Source organism: Abramis brama (assembly GCF_963993115.1).
Source record: "Abramis brama genome assembly, chromosome: 6".
NCBI classification, from domain to species: Eukaryota; Metazoa; Chordata; class Actinopteri; order Cypriniformes; family Leuciscidae; genus Abramis; species Abramis brama.
The window spans coordinates 45,065,400-45,086,076 of NC_139968.1; the positions used below are offsets into that span (position 1 = coordinate 45,065,400).

The 20,677-nt window shown below is 37.5% G+C and overlaps 1 protein-coding gene and 1 long non-coding RNA gene across 2 annotated transcripts; one reads left to right on the forward strand and one right to left on the reverse strand.

Moving 5' to 3' along the window:
* Positions 1 to 3,369: 3,369 nt before the first annotated feature.
* LOC311085954 (E3 SUMO-protein ligase ZBED1-like) lies at positions 3,370 to 5,915 on the forward strand (the record flags this gene model as incomplete). Its single annotated transcript, XM_084118573.1, has 4 exons — positions 3,370 to 3,476; positions 3,670 to 3,788; positions 5,218 to 5,604; positions 5,739 to 5,915. Exons 2-4 carry the CDS (start codon positions 3,729 to 3,731, stop codon positions 5,913 to 5,915), a joined length of 624 nt encoding a protein of 207 aa, XP_083974699.1. The 5' UTR covers positions 3,370 to 3,476; positions 3,670 to 3,728.
* A 1,717-nt stretch (positions 5,916 to 7,632) lies between these two features.
* LOC311085311 lies at positions 7,633 to 18,582 on the reverse strand. Its single transcript, XR_014606789.1, has 5 exons — positions 18,440 to 18,582; positions 18,064 to 18,111; positions 15,526 to 15,605; positions 15,308 to 15,436; positions 7,633 to 9,741 (listed from the first exon to the last, which is right to left on the reverse strand). It is a non-coding gene; the product is annotated as an uncharacterized lncRNA (long non-coding RNA).
* Between the last annotated feature and the right edge of the window lie 2,095 nt (positions 18,583 to 20,677).

Below are 20,677 nucleotides of genomic sequence, written 5' to 3' on the forward strand. Positions count from 1 at the left end.
AACCAACTTGAATCTTTGGAGATTGTGCACTATGGTGCCGATCTGTGTACTCTTTCATTTTGTTTGTGACTGTCAGATGATTTGTTTCAGGTTCTTTCGGTCCTTTGGCGGGCCCACAAATGGAAGACCAGCCACATGCAATTTTGTCTTAATTTGACGCCATGCAAAAGTTCAGCAGGTGACAGTTTTGTCACAGCATGAGGAGTTGCTCTGTATGTATGTAGAAACTCTTTGCCTTCAATGCTAGCAGTCTGCAAACAGTCTTTGAACACTCGATTGAAGCGTTCAATCTCACCATTCGCTTGTGGATAATAGACAGAGCTACGGTAGTGTTTAACCCTCTGAGGTCGACAAACGCGCGGGCGCGTTTTGCTGGATTTTCTCCACATTGTAGCACTATAAACTTAAATTACTCAGTCATTTATAGTCATACAGAAAAAAGAAATATAAAAAAAGAATCTGTGATATTTCTCCTTTTGTATGTGTCCACTTACAATCAAACCAAAACATTGTGCTTTTGTAAAATGAAGAAAATAAACAGGGTGTGCGTTCTGCCTCTCCGTCGCGGTGAACTTTTTTTTCTTGAGCACGTCTATAAACTGAAACAAAACTCAGTGAATACTTGTCACACATTTATGAGCCATATACCTTTATAAACATTTAAGTGTGTACTTTTAAATGATCGGATTCAAAACGAAAACAAATATTCTCTGTTTAAGTAATTTGTATAAAACCAACAAGATGTCCAGCTTCTCAAACGCTTCCTCATTACAGTTAATTTGGCCACGCCCACTCGCGCAAAAGATATTCACATGCAAATCTCCACATGGACCGCGTCTCGCTCATTACCTCAACAACAAAACACTTCACTTCACTTTTCATCGAGTTTGAAAGACGTGCCTGAGCTTACATTGGATTTAGGCTACCTCAGAAGAAAAAGAACGCGATTTGAAGACAAGAAAGGTGTAAGGTAAGAAATTCTTACATATTAGTTTGTTATTGTTGCATAAATGTCACGTTGCAGTTGAACTGTTGCTAGATATATGGGGAATATTATAATATTTAGACCCGTGTTTACTGTTACTGTGTTTGTGGATATCTGCTCAAACGTAGATATGTATATGGTAACCATAATGTTTTATATTTGAGCGCGATCGCGTTTGAATGTATCATATTTTTGATAGCGATCGCGTTTGAATGTATCATATTTTTGATAGCGATCGCGTTTGAACTGCGTCAAACTGTAATTCAACATCGACCGATTTCCCACACTCGGTGTACAAAGAAACATTACATGTAAGATTGTGTTTCTGTTTCATCGGCAGTGGCGTTTCAGTGCTTAAAGGTCCCGTATTATGCCCCTTTTCACAAGATGTAAAATAAGTCTCTGATGTCCTCAGAGTGTGTATGTGAAGTTTCAGCTCAAAATACCCAACAGATCATTTTTTACAGCATGTTTAAATTGACATTTTTTGGGGCTCAGAAAAACGCGCTGTTTTAGTGTGTCCCCTTTAAATGCAAATGAGCTGCTGCTGGACGACCCAGGGGGCGGAGCTTCATGAGCTTGCGCTCAGTCTCTCAGGACAAATTCATCTCACGGAATGATGATAATATCAGAAACTCTCAGTAACGGTGTTCATTTCGAGTCGGACAATAATGCCTACAGAGTCAGAGTGCTGTATAGAGATGAAACAGGTATAGTTTAGTAGTTTAATTACGGTTATTATAACGTATTTGTCATCTGCTTGTATGTATCCATTATTTATTAATAGCCTAGCTGCTACAAGTCTGCTGTCTGAATGATGATCAAACATATACTGATGAGTTTAATAAAGTTTATTGTACATCACACAAAAGATGAAGCGTCAGTTTTACTTCAGAAAATCACCGTAAGAGCTGAGTAAACACAGTTATAAGAAGTGCGCAAGTAGCCAGTAGAGTTGAGTGAGCATTCCTGTGGGCGGAGGTTAGTCAAAAAACGGTTCTAGTGACATCATTAAAGAAGGAAGTAGAGGGATATAGTCCAAACGAGCCGTTCACTGTAGTCAACTTCTGTTAAATAAAATATCTTGCTTGGCATTGAACTTTGAGCTTTATAATTTTACAGATATTATTTATGCTCTAACAGCAACATTACACACTAACTAAAGTTTGAAACATGGGATCACGAAGAACAGGACCTTTAAGACAGTTAACTCAGGTGCAGAAACTTCTCGTACATTGCACGTGGATGCAGAACTGCGACAAACTCTGGCAAAATGTCCAACTTTACCACACTGTCTGCATTTAGACTAGGGGTGGTGAAAAAAAATCGATTATTGATTAATCGCGAGTACGTTGTGGACGAGTATGAATCGATTATTAAATTTTCAAAAATCGATTTTTATTTATTAAAAAAAAAAAAAAAATTGCATTATTTTATTTTGTAAAAAATGTTATACCGGAAGTTGAACATCACGAACGCGCCCACGCCGCCCAGTTCCAGTTAGCAAGCGCGTGTAACGGCAGCCAGAGCGAGTGAGAGCAGGTCTGTAAAATGGAAGAACCAGAAACGAGCAACCAACCGATCCACCCAGCTCCATTTGGGCTCAAAGCAAGCGTGTGGATTCATTTTGGTTTTCATGGCAGGAGCTCTAAACATGTTGATAAAACGCATGCCGTCTGTCGACATTGCCACACTAAACTTAAGTACTGCGGCAATACGAGCAACTTGAGGGCCCACCTTTCCCGCTTTCATCCAGAGGAGGCAGGGTGGGTTAAAGACAACCGCCTGAAGCCCGTCATCCCACCGAATCAGCGCACTCTCCACGATATGACAAAATTGGCCCCGGGCTCGGAGAGAGCTAAGAAAATCACAACGTCGATATCTTATTTTATAGCTAAAGATATGAGGCCATACAGTGTGGTTGAAAACCAAGGCTTCCGCTACATGGTCCACAGTATGGAGCCAAGGTATGTGATACCATCCCGGAGCTTTTTTACACACAAGTCGATTCCTATTCTTTACAAGGAGACAAAGTTTTTAGTGCAAGTGTCCCTCAAGTCTGCTCCCAGGGTAGCAATAACTTGCGATGCCTGGACCTCCAGAGCCACCGTCTCATATGTGACCGTTACAGCTCATCATGTCAACAGTGAGTGGAAGCTAATTTCATACGTGCTTCAGACGAGAGCTATGGATGATAGCCACACGGGCGCTAATATTTGCGAGTTTCTCAAAGCTGTGGCGGACGAGTGGGGGATAGAGACACACGACCTGGTTCTAGTCACCGACAACGCTTCAAATATGAACGTGGCTGCAGAGCTTGGCAACTTTCTACATGTCCGTTGTTATGCTCACACCCTAAACCTCGCCTGCCAACGAGCGCTGAAGTTGCCCGCTGTAGCCCGACTGTTGGGTCGAGTCAGACGGATCACCGCCTTCTTCCACCGCAGCACCACAGCCAGTCATGTGCTGGAACAAAAGCAGGCCTTACTCGGTAAGCAAAAGGCTTAAAATTAATTTAAAAAATAAAATATTTACCTTTGTAATAGAAGTGAATCTATTTTAACGGTTGCATTCAAAGCAAGCTTTTTATTAGTTTCTAAATTACCAGTAGGCTATTTAAAAATATAATTCCTTATATAGGCTACTAGTAATTAGCTTTTCTTCTTCTTTTTTAATTTTACCAGAATTGCCTAAACACAAACTGAAGACAGATGCTCCAACAAGGTGGAATAGTGGCTTTGACATGGTTGATCGGTTCCTTGAACAGCAGCCTGCCATCTGCGCTGCGCTCCTCTCCCCTCAAGTAAGTATGGGATTTAAGATTTAATCAGACCTAGTAGCAAGCCAAGGTGTGAAAAATATTTTAGTTAATTGAAAAAAAAAAACTAGACTTTAGAATAAAAATATTATAAAAATATGATATTGTACACACAAAACTAACTAACTGCGGGCTTGCATGATTTCATAATCCCCGCATTTTCGTTGAAAAAAGTCACATATATCTTAGCAGAAAGTTGAAAAATGTTGCGTTTACTTCACACAAGCGCAGCCATTTCCCCTGTTGCCATGGGAACGTTATGAAGTGACGTAATTACGCAACATCATTGAAAAGCTGCAAACCCCGTCATGCCGATGAAACCAATAATATCTCCAATAATATTATCTGTCTGCAGAACCGCAGAGCTACAGTTTTACCCCAGCAGTTTTACCCCGCGCATGCAGTTTCAGGTTGTAATTCAAGCCCTATAAATAGTAATTTATATGCAAAATTGTCGCTATGCCTGTGTTGTATTCTCCGAGACAAGAGTAATGCTGCTGCTTCTTCAAAAAACAACGATAAAACAGTCCGTTTCCGTTACATTAACCCATACAATTTGTATTATGCATTTCCTGAACATGTACTTGCTAATCAAACACTTTATATGAACAAACTACTAAATCTATAAAACACAATCGGTCTTTCGACCTTTTACTATTGTGTCAATTGATGTTGATATGCGCGAGGGAGAGAGCAATATAGCATATTGTTTGAAGGCGGTGAGTGTGCGCGTGCGCGGCCAGGGCGCTCTCTCTCTCTCTTTCTGCTTGTTCTTTTATGCGCCCTGTGTCCACTGATCTAAATAATTAGTTGTTACGACGACTTATTTGTTCCCTCGTTTTAATAAATCGTGGACACGTTGAACTAATTCCCTCCCTCATTTTGATTTAACGAATTACATGGCCACAATATAGTAAAACGAGGGAACAAATTAGTTTAACTTGCTAAGGTATTATTAATTCGTGGCCACGAAACAATATTCACCTGAATATTCACCAATTCACAAAAATATAGGTATTTTTTAATATATTTGTTGGGGGAATCACTTTTTTTTCTCTTTCATTAAAACGCAGTTTTTGCAAGTTCCCACAATTTCATCGCATAAAAATCCCGCATATTCCATCGCATTTTTCAAGAAAACGTGCCGCATAATCAAGGATTTTTGCCCGCAACAATCACAAAAAAACTCCGCGTTTTTCTGGAGGGACTGATATACATATACAGAAAATGTCTTTAGTTTTGTTTGTCAATTTGACACGACAGCCTTGAGGAGGCACTGGTGCATGTGTTTGAGACTTAGTCTAAATGACTGTGAGTCGTTGTGTTGGCGTGAATGGAGAACTCTTATAGCATACAGTGTTGTTAATTCCTTTATTTTAACTTTTCCTGTTCTCAATTCCCATCATCCTTACAGGTGAGGAAAGGTGCGCATGACATCTGCACACTGAGTGAGGGAGACGTGTCCGGCGCTGAACACCTTGTGAAGACCCTCAAGCCCATGAAATTGGCCACCACCACAATGTCTGAGGAAAGCATGCCTACTCTCTCAATCATCGCCCCACTACACACACAGCTCCTGGCCGACTTCACCCCTGCACCAGAGGATGATCCGATGACCCGGGAAATCAAGCATGCCATCCGGGAAGATTTGAAGAAGAGATACACATCTACAAAAGAGAGGCACACACTCCATACAGCTTCTTGCCTGGATCCTCGCTTTAAAGCTCTCCCATTCCTTTCAGAGGATGAAAAAGTGGAGACATACAGCAGAGTGACTACAGAGGCTGCATCATCCCTCGAGGTATTCTCTCTTTTGATATTAATAATTCTACTTTTTTAGAGAATGATTAATTAATGATCTGATTAATAGAATGCTTTGTATCAGTTGTGTGCTTTGTATCCTTTGTGTCTTATTTCACTGCTTCCCTGTGTTAGGTGATGAGGCAAGAGGCTGAAGTCCCTGAGGGGGAAGGTGATGACATGGCTGAGGGGCATGATGACGGTGAGGAGGATGATGCAGTTCAGAAGGTTTGCGACGAAGCCCTGGAGCTGGATGAAGTCCTCTACCTCAAGACCATCTTCTCTGACTGCACTGCTGGGCCAAACATTTAATGTTGCTGTCACCACAGCAGAGCCCAAGTCGGCACACACCAGGGCTGAGGAAGAGGTTCGCATGTATCTGGAGGCCCCTTCACTTCCTCTCACCGATGACCCCCTTGAGTGGTGGAGCACCAACCATCATGTGTATCCTCTCCTAGCAAAGCTGGCCAAACGATATTTATGTATACCAGGTACGAGCGTTGCTGCAGAGAGAGTGTTCTCCAGTGCGGGAGACGTGTCAGCACAACGGAGCACACTCACGCCACAACATGTGGACCAGCTGGTCTTCCTCCATAAGAATCTGGTCATTCCAGAGCTATGAATGTTTAGTACAACTTGATTACTCACAAGTTAGTGTGTTGCATTTTGTCACTGTGTTCTACAGTACAGTATATAAGCTGAAGCTACAGTAAGTTGTTAAAAAAAATGTTCATTTTGTCTTCTTAATGATTAAATTGGACAATTTTCTTTTAGAAAGACAAGGTGTTCAGGTGGAGAAAAAACTTTTTCTTTACCTTGACATGTTTCGACTGCAACCTGCAGTCTTCCTCCACCTGAACACCTTGTCTTTCTAGAAGAAAATTGTCCAATTTCTACAGTATGTTGGTCCAGATCTCCTTCCTAAAGGAAATAAGCCTTTCCTTTTGTTATTGTTTAGTTCAACTTGAGTCACAACACAATGTGATGTATTCATTTCTGTGTTCTACAGAACATAAGCTTCATACAAATAGTTCTGAAGTTATAACTACACGACACAGAAACTCAGAAAGTGCTTTGAGTTGTTGTCAATAAAAGAGTTAAGTAATTCAACAGCTGACTTTTTTTTAATACTGCAATCACTTTGTAGTGTATTTTCGTTTACTGTTGTGAAATGAAAAATCAATAATCGCTAATCGAGAATCGTTAATAATCGAAAATCGTCTGTAATCGAATCGGGACTTCAATAATCGTAATCGAATCGAATTTGGCTGGGCATTTGGGGTAGTTTGCAAGATGTGAAGTAACTCTGCAATGGAAGCATGTTTTTGCATCCATCATCTTTTTCTGTGATTCATTTGATGGCATCGAATGAGACATTGTGGACTTACGTGGAGTAGATCTCTGTTTTCACAGCGGTTTTGCACAGTCACGTGAGCCAGTATGCACTACTTTAACTGAAGCTTCAGTGCGCTCCATAGCTTTAGCTTCCGCTACTGCAGACTCAATTTGTCCGGCAATAGTAATTGCCTTTTGAAGAGTGAGGTCCGTTTCCAAAAGCAGACGTTCCCGAATACGTGGAGTGCATGTCTTCTCTACAATCTGATCTCTAATCATGTCATCCGTGAGCACACCGAAGTCACAGTTCACAAGCAGTTCACGCAGAGCAGCCACATATTGCACGATAGGTTCACCAAGTCTCTGAGCGCGCTGGCGAAATTTATTCCTCTCAGCAACCACGTTCACTTTCTGAACAAAAAATGCTCGTAAAGCAGTCAGCGCAGTCTCACAACTATCATTAGCCACAGTGAGTGAATAAGCAAAGCACGCTTTCTCTTCTCCGGTATGTCCTCTGCTGACAGTGCAGTCACATAGTTATCAAACATACGAATCCATGAATTAAACGGTATCGTTGGCTCAAACGGAGTTTCCAAAAATGTAGGAGGGGGCGAGAGAGCAAGTAGGGCCATCCTCGTCGCCAATATGTTGTATATTTCACTGTAATAAACTTCAGAGAACTCGACATTGATCTAGATCCTTTTTATTTCAACATCCTCGCAACACTTCTTCGTGGCATTTCTCTTCTACTAGGTAACTGGTAACTTAGTGACACCTACTGTTCATACATGTATTTCAATATACCACACACAGCTTTCAACAAATTTCTCCCAATCTGCTTTTTTTAAATTCCATCTTTGGGGCACATAACTCTGTTCAATCTTAAATTCAATATCAACTGCACATGTAATTGTGAAGTGATCACTACCCATGCTTGTGCTTTGATCTATTTTCCATTTACATCTACTGGCAATTTTCCTATCAACTAGAGTTAAGTCTATACAAGAAGCTTCATTTTTATAAACATTCTATCATTCATCATTTCTTTTACTGCCTCACCATTCAAATCTGTCTGTTTACTACCCCATAAACTGTTGTGAGCATTGAAGTCCCCACACCAAATCTCTCTGTGGCTTCTCTTAACAATACTTTTCAATAACTCACTATTTAATGCTTTACATGGATTATAATAGTTAATGATAGTAAAATTACCACTACCTTTATTAAATATTTCAGTTACCACAAATTCATGATCCTTGGAATTAATAAACCTATACGGTATTCCTAATTTAAATGTCATACACCCTCCTCCTCTGCCTTTTCCTCTATCACATCTAATGCCATTGTATCCTTTCAATGCAAAATCAAGGTGTGGTTTTAACCATGTTTCTTGAATGCATATGACCTCAGTCGATGGTTGTGGCCAGGGCTGTAGAGTTCTAGAATCGGCGGTGTCCCAGATATGAGGTAGTTCATGGGGTTCGGAGTCATGCTCCCCCGAGAAAACACATGTGCATTTCAAGACATATAAAGGCTAAAATCTCCATCACTCTTTCTTTTTCTCTCAGTCTCCCTACTATGGTATGTCTCTTCCCCTCCTAAAGCTGAGCTGTACATCAGTTTTCCTGATTATTTTTGTCTGTTGTTTAACATTTCTATCCTAAAATAGATGTAAAATATGAAATGTTTAGTTTAGCTATATTTGATCTCACACTTCATGACCGTTAACTGAAGCGCTAGAACATGCGCTCAGCAGCTTCTGTGAACATAAAGCCTGTCTACTTTAATTGTATTGGTCATCTCAATATTCTGATGTTGATGAGCGGCGACAGACCGCAGAGCTCAGACGAGAAGATCTTGGTGCTGTGCAATATCCTTGCAGCACTAAAGTAGAGTTAATACTATATTAGCGAATTATTTCACAACCTTTATTATATACACCTCGGAAATATACTGAAGACTGGACCTCAGTGACTTCATAACTGTCTACAGCCGTGGTTGAGGCTGGTTAAGACAAACTAATATGAAAGAGAGGTGGCATCGCACTTGAAAGTGCTGAAACTGAAGATAAGCTACTTAATGTGAGTTTTTGTATGTCTTTGTAGATTAGATAATTGAGTGAAGCTCTTCCCACATGCAGTGCAGTGATACGGTTTCTCTCCAGTGTGGATCCTCTCGTGTTTTTTCAGGTTCTCTGACCAATTGAATCTCTTGTCACAGTGAGAACACTTGTAAGGTTTCTCTCCAGTGTGGATCCTCTCGTGTGTATTCAGGTTCTCTGACCAATTGAATCTCTTGTCGCAGTGTGAACACTTGTAAGGTTTCTCTCCAGTGTGAATTCTCTGGTGCCGTTTCAAATCTTCAGCTCTAATAAAAGTCTTCCCACACTCAAAGCACATATGATTTCTTACACCAGTATGCATTTTCTGATGTGCCTTAAAACTCTGCAGAAGTGAAAAACTCTTTCCACACAAAGAACATGAATGTGGTTTCTCCTGTGAATGAACTAACATGTGCCTCTTCAGGGCTGAAGCCCACAAAAATGTTTTACCACATTGATCACATTCATGCAGTTTCTCTCCAGTGTGGATCTTCATGTGGGACTTAAGGTGTCCTTGTCGTGCAAAACTCTTTCCACACTGATCACATGTGAACGGTTTCTCTCCAGTGTGGATCCTCATGTGAGTCTTGAGATAACGTTTGCATGTGAAACGCTTTCCACACTGAGTGCAAGTGAAAGATTTCTGAGATCTTCTTTGATGTTTCTCCACTTCATTCACTTCTTCACTCTCATCCATCAGGCCTGAAATTAAAGTTAGAAAAATGCTCAGTAAATCAATCAAAGAGAAAAAATATATAGTGAAAAAATATATAAAACCCTCATCTAATAACAGAAAGTATTGAGTTGAGCAATCTTTATCTTTTTAAAAGATTTCCCACAACAGCACTAAAACAAGTTCCTTGTTCTGACTAACTCTTAAAGACAGCCATCTAACGGTGTAATACTGTAACTTCACTGAAGTCCATATATCAATCACTAACGGACCATTTCTCAATACCAAATACGGCATAATATTTATAAAATAATATTTATTGAACAACAATATTTAAATTAACAAGACAGTATACACTATAATACAGTAGACAATATAATAGCCATAATAAAAGACAACAGGAAATAAACACAAGCAAACTATTGAGTCAAACGTTAAAAAAAAGCAAACGGTCCCAGTGCTGATACTGTGGGAATATTGCACCGCTGGAAAAGGTTCCCAGATTTGAGGAACCAGAAAGAACTGTTGTAAAATATATTCTTTATTCATTATAGGCACGCATCTATAGAGCCCCTTATAACAGGACATTATGATGGGAGGAAAAATTATATTTCATTGCTTTTGCGTTGCCACAATAAACTTATGTTCTCCCGAGAAACTTTGCGTCTGCTTGCAAAATGTTTTGCATTGAAACTTTTTTTATTCAAATGCAAAGTTTCTCATGGGAAAAGAAAGGTTTTTGTGAGGGAGAATAAGGGTGGCATCAGGCAGTGGTTCAGGCTTTAGGATTGTCAAATGAATAAAGAAATTTCTCGTCTATTACCACCCACCACTACCAACGACGGAAATAAACGTAGTAAGTAGGGCTGGGAAAATAAATAGATGAAATCTCGATTCGTGGATTGATTACAATATTTTCAAAATGCATCGCCATTCTCTCTCGAATTGATTCTGAGCTCAGTTTTTAACAGCAGATGGCGCTGTAGGCTAGCTTTTAACAGCACGCTTAAATGCTCACGAAGAAGAGCGATCATGCGTTCGTCTGAGTCTGAGAATGTACTCGCACCTCAGAATGCTTTTATGACCCAAGATTAATGTAAACGGCCCACTGCAAACACCCTTGTAATTCACTTCAACCTTTTCAGAGTTTATGAATGATTATTTTATAGAAGGTTCAAGCAGTGTGTAAGCCATGGAAGCAAGCAGAGTACGGCTGTTTCTAAAGCACGCAGTGACATCGGCTGTTAAAAACTAAGCTTAGAATCGATTCGAGAGAGAATCACGATGCATTCGGAAAATCTCAGAATCAATCAGGAATCATTTCTCGATTCACGATGCATCGATTTATTGTCCCAGCCCTAGTAGTTAGAAAAGCAAAACACTGGAGTAAACGCCTCTAAAACGCTTTGAGCTTGTCCACTTTTGACCACTTCTAGAGGTAGTCGGAAACGCATTAATTTGCCGGCCCACAGACCTTCCCCTTGAAGAACTCAGGACAGAAGTGGTCGAAAGTAGACAAAAGAGACAGATTAAAACACCAGGTGTAAATGGGAATGTGTGTCCCTCGTCTACTTATGGTCCAATCAACCAAAACGCATCTTAACACCAGCAGTAAACAGAGATTACAATCTTCTTTAATCTCTTTCTTGATCTTGTGACAAACAAAATGTGAGACATTTAAACTGACCAATCAGCAGATTACAGCTTTCCCACATCGTACTGAAGGTGTGACATTTAGCAAACCTCAGATGTACACACACATCTTGGCCGACAGACCTTTATCACTATCAGCACTTCTTTACGGATCACTAATGGCCCTTGTGGTAAGAAAGAGGGGGTTGGAGCAGGAAAGCAAACGTCTTTGTTCATTTATAAGGCTCACATTTCACAATAAATCACATTTTTTTAGTGAGAACTATTAAATATTTGATAAACTATGAAACTACCTAAAATATTAACATTTTAAAAATATGCAATAATGCTATTTAACACTCCCTGTTTTTACACAAACTAACCCACGTGTAGCAAAGTTTATTTATTTGATTTTTTTTTTTTAAATGTTGGTGTTTTAGCAAAATAATAACAATATTTTGGAATGCGCAAAAACTGTATTAAGACATATCCATAATTTTGGTAACATGGTTGCAGTAATTGTGAACCAGATGTATAATAAACAGAAAAAAAATGCTCAGATTATACTAATATAGACTTACAGATAACAAACATCCTTGTTAAAAAAAATGTTTGCACCCGGTTCATATTATTTACTGCTTTAATTCTAATTCACAACTAGATTGGTCCTACTATAACAGAGCTAAATCTGATGAACTGCTTTATAACCTTAAAGGGGTCATATAATGCCATTTTTAAACAAGCTAATATGATTCTTTAGGGTCTAAATTAGAAGTTTGTAATGTACTTTAACTAAAAATTCTCATTAGAATTGTATGAAAACACTCATTTTACCTGGTAAAAAACAGCTCTGTTTTCAGCACGCCAATTTAGTGTATGTGTCTTTAAATGATAATGAGCTTTGCTCACCCCGCCCTCTGTTCTTTGCCGACACCGTTTGTAACACAATAACACAATAACCATAAAGCGGTGTTCATTATAAATGTGGGATTATGAATTATATTGAGATATCGTCATACATAGAAAACATGCCTTAATGTACCCTGAGTGTAAACAGCCGCATTCATCGTGAAGGTGCAGCAAGCGATACGCAAAGATTAATATAAATATTAATATAAAGGTTAATAAAACGTTACACTCACTTCAGTTCTTCTGGAGGTGCAGCAGGAACAGGAAGATCCTATTTTCAGGAACAGCTTCTTAGCAAAACCAGCTTTACTGGCCTTCGTTTGTAAAGCAGTCTGGTGTGAACTGACTTGTTGATCGTGGGGAATCCCCGCATCAATGCTTTGGGAATATTCCATCAAAAACATCAAAATGATGCTGTGTTCCTTATTACAGGGTTCTTGCAGGTTTCAGTAAGTCAAATTTAAGACCCTTTTAAGACATTTTAAGACCATAAAGATTGAAATTTAAGACCTACACGACGCATTACCAAATAAATATTCAAATCAAAGAATTAATTTTATTTCAGTGAATTCAGTAATTGAAAAAGCATTAATTTAATTTACAGATAAATCACATTAGTAACCTTCCACACCCAACAACGCGTGTCAGAGAAAAGAACAGAATCAAATATTTTTTTTTATAGAAAATTGTACTTTGCATATTATACTGTAAAAAACACATAACTAGTTGATTTTAGTTGATCATGACTAGAGATGAAATGGCATGAACATTTAATTTCATGATTATAGTGACAAAAATGATCACAGAATCCTGTTCAAAAAGTACAAATACTACACAATGAAATCAATTCACCATGTTTTATGTCGAAAACCAGCAAATAACAAATAAATTTCCATTAAAAATGAATATTTGTGTCTTGCATGTTATATACTAACATGTACAAGTTAAAATAAAGGTTTGACAAAAAAGGTTTTATAAAAAGATAAACCTCACATATTTCAGACTTTAAATATTTTTTTTTATAAAAAGAATGAGTCCAAAAAGATAAATTACTGACATTTACAATGCACTTTAGCTTATCTTTTATTATTAATAGTAAAATTAGGTCAGATTTTCCCGTGGCGTCTGTCGTTGCTATGCAACCATGCCCTGCGCTCTCCACAACGACAAAGAAGTTTTAGTGGCTAATGGATTTCCCACCACCGAAAAACGCTTGCTGTAGCTCTGCTACAAGATTCATTTACGGAGAAGGGAACACCACCCGTAGTGTTTGGGTGCACCCCCATCATTCCTGTTGACTGAGCTTTCAGACAGCGCCTGGAAAAAACGAGCGCGTCTCTTCTATTATGAGCACGCTTACCGCGCGCCTACATTTGAACGAACTTGAGCGCGCAAAAGACGCGATATGTGAACGGCCTCTTGGCGAGCGACCTCCAATCAGGCCGCGAGCGACGTGTTGGAGACCCTGCACTAGAGCTCCGCTTTGTAGGCTACGACTCGATACTTTTTTGCTACTTTGTAATAACTTTCTGCGGCCAGCGTTTCTGGAAATAAACGAGGGTAAACCCTTTTTAAGACCTGACTAAATGAAATTTAAGACCGCGGATGAAAATCTGGCCGTTTTTAAGACTTTTTAAGGCCTTAAATTTGAAGTTCAGAATTTTAGACTTTTTAAGACCCCGCGGGAACCCTGTTATTAGGCTACACCAAGAACAGAGCGCCACAATCGCTTAGACTAGGGATGTGCACGAATATTCGAATATTCGATCTGTAATTATTATTCGAAAAATAAAATACTATTCGAGTTTTATTTGCATTTGATCATAATGTCGTCATCTGCCTCGCGAAGATTGGAATTACTAGTCGAAAATGAGGTTACTAAATGATTTTACAAAATGGAATTACTTTTGATCAAATTAATTAATTAATCTGGAGTTATAATATCATCACCACAATGAGAAATCACATGAAATCCAAACAGCAGTCGACTGAGGAAAGACAGCTGTCCATCACTGCATCACGACTGCAGGTAAGCGCAGCTGTAGTGCGAGTGATCCGAGATGATAACTTATCTAATAGCAAAATGATTTTGAGACATATTCTTCCTTTAAGTCTTCTTTGAGAGAGGTTTAAGAACAGAAAACGCAAAGTGCTGTTAGAAACTTAGAACTAGAACACCATTATCTTTGTTTCTCTGAAACGTCTGTCAGCGCAGCGCGTTTTCTCACTCGAGCATAAATTGCTGGCGGCGCCCCTCCATGTGGATATTATTGTTTTTCTCAACATAAACGTGAAACAATAAACACGATAATCATATGCTGACGAGTGTAGGCCTATGTGTAACATTCTGTACGATAACTGGTGCAATCTGCTACTATGCTTTATTAGGGTTTTTTTCCGTTCGCGCTGCTTGAGCTTATATCCTTTTGTTCTTTATATTTTTTTGTTTACACATAGGCCTACTGTTTAATGTTTTCAATTAAAAGAAAACTTTAACATATATTGTAAGATTGTTGTGTATATTGCAAGCTTGTTGTGTATATTGCCTAATCGTAAGCTTCTTCAGAAATGGTGACAAAACTAAAAAAAAAAATACCTTAAAAAAATAACGTCTTTTTCGTTAAACGTCATTTAAATAAACGAATATTCGAATTTTATGAGCCCGAATATTCGAATGCAATATTTTTGAAAAACGCCCATCCCTAGCTTAGACGCCATTCTTCTCCAGCATATCAATGCACTATGATGACAGACAGCTCGCTCACGACCGAGGGCGGGTCTGTGTTGAAACGCAGTGCTGTCAATCACAATCGTGGGAGGGGCGTCGATTTTGTGACGTCACAAAATCGAACGGCTTGATTTCAGAGAGGGTCAAACATATAAAGAGATTTAAAAAAAACCACTGGATGGATTTTTATCATTTTATGATGGTTGTGTACAGGCACTGCCAACACATATTTCAGTACAATCAAATTGTAAAAGTGCATGTACCATTATATGACCCCTTTAATGTTCTTCAGCCTCACTAATGAAGAATCAGGAATAAACACCAACCTCTTTGTTCTTCAGTGTGTTTCATTCTGCAGTGTTCTGGATCTCTCATGTTCTCACTGTCCTTCAATAAACTCTGTCTTTGCAGATTTCAGCTCTTCCTGATGGTTTGATGCTCGTCTTCACTTGTAGCTGATGGGAATATTCCAGCATTTATTGGTGAATTGCAGTGGGAGGAGCTTCACTGAAGGAGGAGCTTCACTGAAGGAGGAGGAGCTTACCTGATGGAGGAGGGGCTTCACTGGAGGAGGAGGAGCTTCACTGAAGGAGGAGGAGCTTACCTGAAAGAGGAGGAGCTTCACTGCAGGAGGAGGAGCAGATCCGACAAAATCAAGAAGAAATCATTTACTGAGTAAAAAATAAAATAGTCCACCCACTTTAAACGTACACTATGTAATTTTTTTCACCGCTAGGGGTCGCTAACCTCTTACAATAACAATTGCGTTTGATGACGCAACATTTGCTAAGAATTATGGATCTTGTCGTCAAAGTCAAGCCGACCGAACTTATAATGTTTATGGATGAGTAAATACATCAATGTTTTTATCATGACTGTGATATGAAGCAGTTCGGGATTGCTAAGAGACAGCTATCAGCTCCACACGTGGATATAAAAGGAATATGGACATTTCATTCTACCGAACTACACGCAAGTGCAGAATTACAACTCACACAGGTCAGTTTATTAGACAAATTAAACTTGTGAGGTAACGCAGCGCTGTTTCACTTGGTCTAACATTACACTATCACACTAAACTGCATTTGAATGTGTTGAAATTTATGTTATTCTGTGTTAGTTTGTCTGTATGAGACTAGCAGTAAGCTAGATCAACATTAGAATAACATACAGATCATATTCTAACATTTTATCATTGTTGAACTATAAAACTAGGGTTGGGTATTGGTTGGGTTTTATCCGATACCAGTACCTACTCTGTATTTTTCAAACGGTTCCGGTGCTTAAACGGTTCTTGAAACGGTACTTAAGAAAACTAAACAGCACACACTTTATCAAAAAATAAACGGCGACTAGTCGAGACTCTTTTCCAAGATGACGAATGCCTGTAAACGCGTAATGTACTGTCTTTATAAAGTATCTTCTTATTAAACTGTCTGTACACTTACAAAGTTGTCAATGCTTCGGTTTGCATGTAGGGACCCTCATTATGCTACCGTGTTAGTGTGAGGCTATTTTGAGCCTTGTTAGTGGTATTAACTAGCGATTTACTTTTACTTACTCTGTGCCACATATACTAGCGTTATAAGCTAATCTGTTTTTAGAGATAAAACTCTTTACATTAGATTTTCATGAAAACGCATCCCACGGAACGATCGACTCGGTGACCATGTGTTAATTACCCCTAGGTTCATTTTTCACCGGAATTGTCCTTTAACGAGTCACATAATGTATTTAGTGCATCACTAAGTAGTAGATTTTAGAAGGCAGGCAGCAAATGATGATTGAAAATGGTTTGTTGTAGCTTGATGGAATAGATGGATAGAATTAGGAGTGACCTTTGTCTTGTTTAATAATAATACAAATGATGATGATAATAATTAATAATATCATCATCATTGATTTTTTTTTAATTATTACTGTCAATATTAATAATAATAGTTTTTTTTTTGTTCAAAGGACTTTAAGTTTCATATCTTAAGTTTGTATTTTTAAAGTCCACATGAAATCAAAATTGACCATATTTACTTTGTTTGCCTAAATTGATCGTTTTGTGGTGAACAATTCATCCATGCAAGTCAATCCACACAAAAAATTTTTTTGGCTTCGTAATCTTTAATCAAAATCTGAAAATGCCCCTCCCCTCTGCATTGGAGGACCTTCCCTGATGACGTAGGTTTGATGGCTTGGTTTGGGAAACGCTTAACCACTCCCCTCAAACCGTTAGTCTGTAATGAGCGAGAGATGGAGAGGAGGAGCGCTAGAGTAAAACCCTGCCCTCTGTTCAATATTCCTTTTCACTGGGAAATACGTCACAACACTGGAGAAAAGTCGTTTGCAACTTCCGGTTCACGCGGACTTTAATATACATTATATTTATCAGAACTTTAATATATTCTTTTCTGTTGTGACAAAGTTAATAAAAAAAAAAAAACTTATTTTTAAACTGCATTATCATATTATTTTAGTAAGGCTGAGGACTCTTAAATAACTACAAATAACTAATGTTAGGGAAAATCTGTTCATGTTTTGTTACGCATTTCTGGATTTTAAAAAATATATATATATATATATATATATCGGCCGACATATCGGATTTTTAAATCACCAAATATTTGTATCGGTATCGGCCTTAAAAATCCTTTATCGGTCGGGCTCTAATCTCTAGTTGCTATGGCAGTACGAGCGGAAACCAGGGAGAACGTGGATATGACGCCATTGACGGCGACAAAACGGAAATAAAGAAACGGTACGTGTCTTCGAATTAAATTACAAATTTCTCCTGGTTTGAAAGTTGTTGGAAACAGTCGGGATAATGTAAGTACACAACTAAAAAAATATATAACATAGATATAGTGATTTTTGCTATTTTTAAAGCAAAAAAGTATTTATGTATTTATGGTCACATTATAAAAAAAATTAAGAATAAAAAAAAAAGATTAAAACATAAAAATGTATTTACAGATTTGCAAGAAACAAACGGCGCACCAATTGAGTTAACTCAACTTTTTTTGTTTATTGTGTTGCATATGAAACATGGTTCATCACAGATTATTGAAATAAAAGCCATTATAAAACTTACCTATATCTTGCAGATGTCACAATAGCTGATCGTGTCGTTTGCTCAAATCTGTTGACAATAAAATGAGCTTAATGTGGCAATTTACAGATCTGAAGACATCAGCATAATGAATGAGGAGAAAACAGGATCTATTGACATGAACTTAAGAGGCTTTTCAGCTGCTCTGATAATAGTGATGAGCCATAGACTATCAATACTCATTCAACAAGAATATAGAGAATACATGATAGCCTACAGTAAAATATAACAACAGTAATATAAATGTAAATATAAAGACAGACACTGACGAAATTATAAACCCTTGTACTTTGTCCATATGAATCCGATTCCCTAATAACTTCATAACAAAGTAACAGTTAGTTCGCTAACATCTTACCGTTTTGTATGGGAAACGAAACAGACACACGATGAAAAACTTTCTAAAAAGACCCCGTAAAATGATGAGTAAACCGTGTAAACTGTATAGTAGTTGCGTGATTTAACGTGTGAACTGTTTACCTCAAAAGCCTCAGGAGACGCGCGAAGGCGAGAGTGATGACGTCATCACCACGAGACGAAATAAATGATAGATTATCAAAACTAATTTTTAAGCATAATTTTTCTCCACACAACTCTGTGATTTGGAGCAAAAATACGTTTAAAAATAAATCTTTATTTTACATAAACTGGTACAATAACAGTATAATTTTGGTCAGACAGTTATTTAAGAATAATGAACATCTCTTTACTGTAAATTCCTTAATCATTATATAGATCCCTGTAACTACTAAAGAGTTTGCTGTAGTATTTGATGCCATTCCCAATGGCCTTATTCAACTTTTATCAGGCATGTTTTTTAAAAGTATATTCTACTCACCAAGGCTGCATTTAAAAAAACACTAATATTGTGAAATTTTATTACAATTAAATAAATAAATAAAAATCCATGTGAATTTATAGTAAAGTCGTATTTGTTCCTGTGACCAAAGCTGAATTTTAGCATCATTACTCCAGTCTTCAGAGTCACATGATCCTTCAGAAATCATTCTAATATGAAATTATATATTATTATTATATATATAACAACCCTAGATATAATCATTCTATTTTTTTTTTTTTCAGGATTCTTTGATTAATAGAAAGTTCAAAAGAACAGAAATATAAATCTTTTGTAATATTAATTACTACCGTTTAAAAGTTTGGGGTCAGTAAGAAATTTTATTAAATTTTTGGCGGGGGAAAGAAATAAAATAAATCAATACTTTTATTCATCAAGGATTAATTAAATTGATCAAAAGTTACAGTAAAGACATTTCTAATATTACAAAAGATTCTATTTCTAATAAATGCTGTTATTTCTATTTCTATTTAGATGTCTAAAATGGGATCATCAACATGTGAAAAACTACTTAAACCCAAAATCATATCAATTTATTTAGAGATTTCTGTAACTTATCCAACCATACACAAAACAGATCAGACATCCAAGAAATGCATGCTTACTCAAAATGACATTGCACTAAACATGATGCAAGTAGTTTTAAATTTTGTTTACCCAGAAAACTAACATATCTAGCATGAAGTTTTGTTCTAGCATTAACCTTACCTAAAGTTTTCATAGCCATACTTGCACCACTTAAATCATTGTCAAGGACACAGCCAAGATAATCAACACTATTTCTGTTTGATATTACACAAGTCTCTCTTACTTTATATAACTCCTCATATCACTTGTATTTTACTGACATCCGTGTCTGAAACCAGTAAAGCAGAGAACAAATTACAGTCACAAACTGCTTGCATATCATTTATGTATAGGAGGAATAAAAGGGGGCCTAAGACACTTCCCTGGGGAACTCCATTATTAATAATTGTTTATTCAGAGAGAAACCCATCAATTTCTACACTTTGAATTCTCCCAGTTTAATAAAAGTTCAACCAGGCTATCAGCATACTTGGAAAAAAAACATGACACTTAATTTATCTTACAGTACTGAATGATTCACTGTCGAAAGCTTTTTGGAGATCCAAGAGTACCATTGCACACATTTCACCTCCATCAATCTGCTTCCTTATAAAATCTGTTAAATAAAATACATTTATAATTTAGCAGACGCTTTTATCTAAAGCGACTTACAAAAGCAGAGAGCAATAGAAGCAATTAAGTCAAGTCACCTTATTTATTTATATAGCGCTTTTTACAATACAGATGAGATAGGTCTGACTGCAGAACCACAGAACCATTACGTCATAACAGTCTGAGGACGACAGCGCCAGCCCGACAGTCTGAGGGCGGAAGTGGGCGCGGCAAGGCATTACGCTACTTCCGTGTTTTGGAACGTTTTAAACAACGTTATTATAAAGACTTTGTTTTAAACGATTTAATTGAAAATGTATATTTAAGATTGATTAACAATATTATACATTAAACAAAGCATAAAATTAAAAATAAATACAATGAAAACAAAGCTTGAGAGTTTGAACATTTTATTCAATTGAAAATAATTTTAAATACTCAACCAACAGTTTCAGTTTGACTGAAAACACAAAAATATTAATTTAAATAAAATGAGTTTTTTCCTCTGAAATATAAAAATAAATCACACACTAGCTGTTTTCTAATTAAATTAAATTA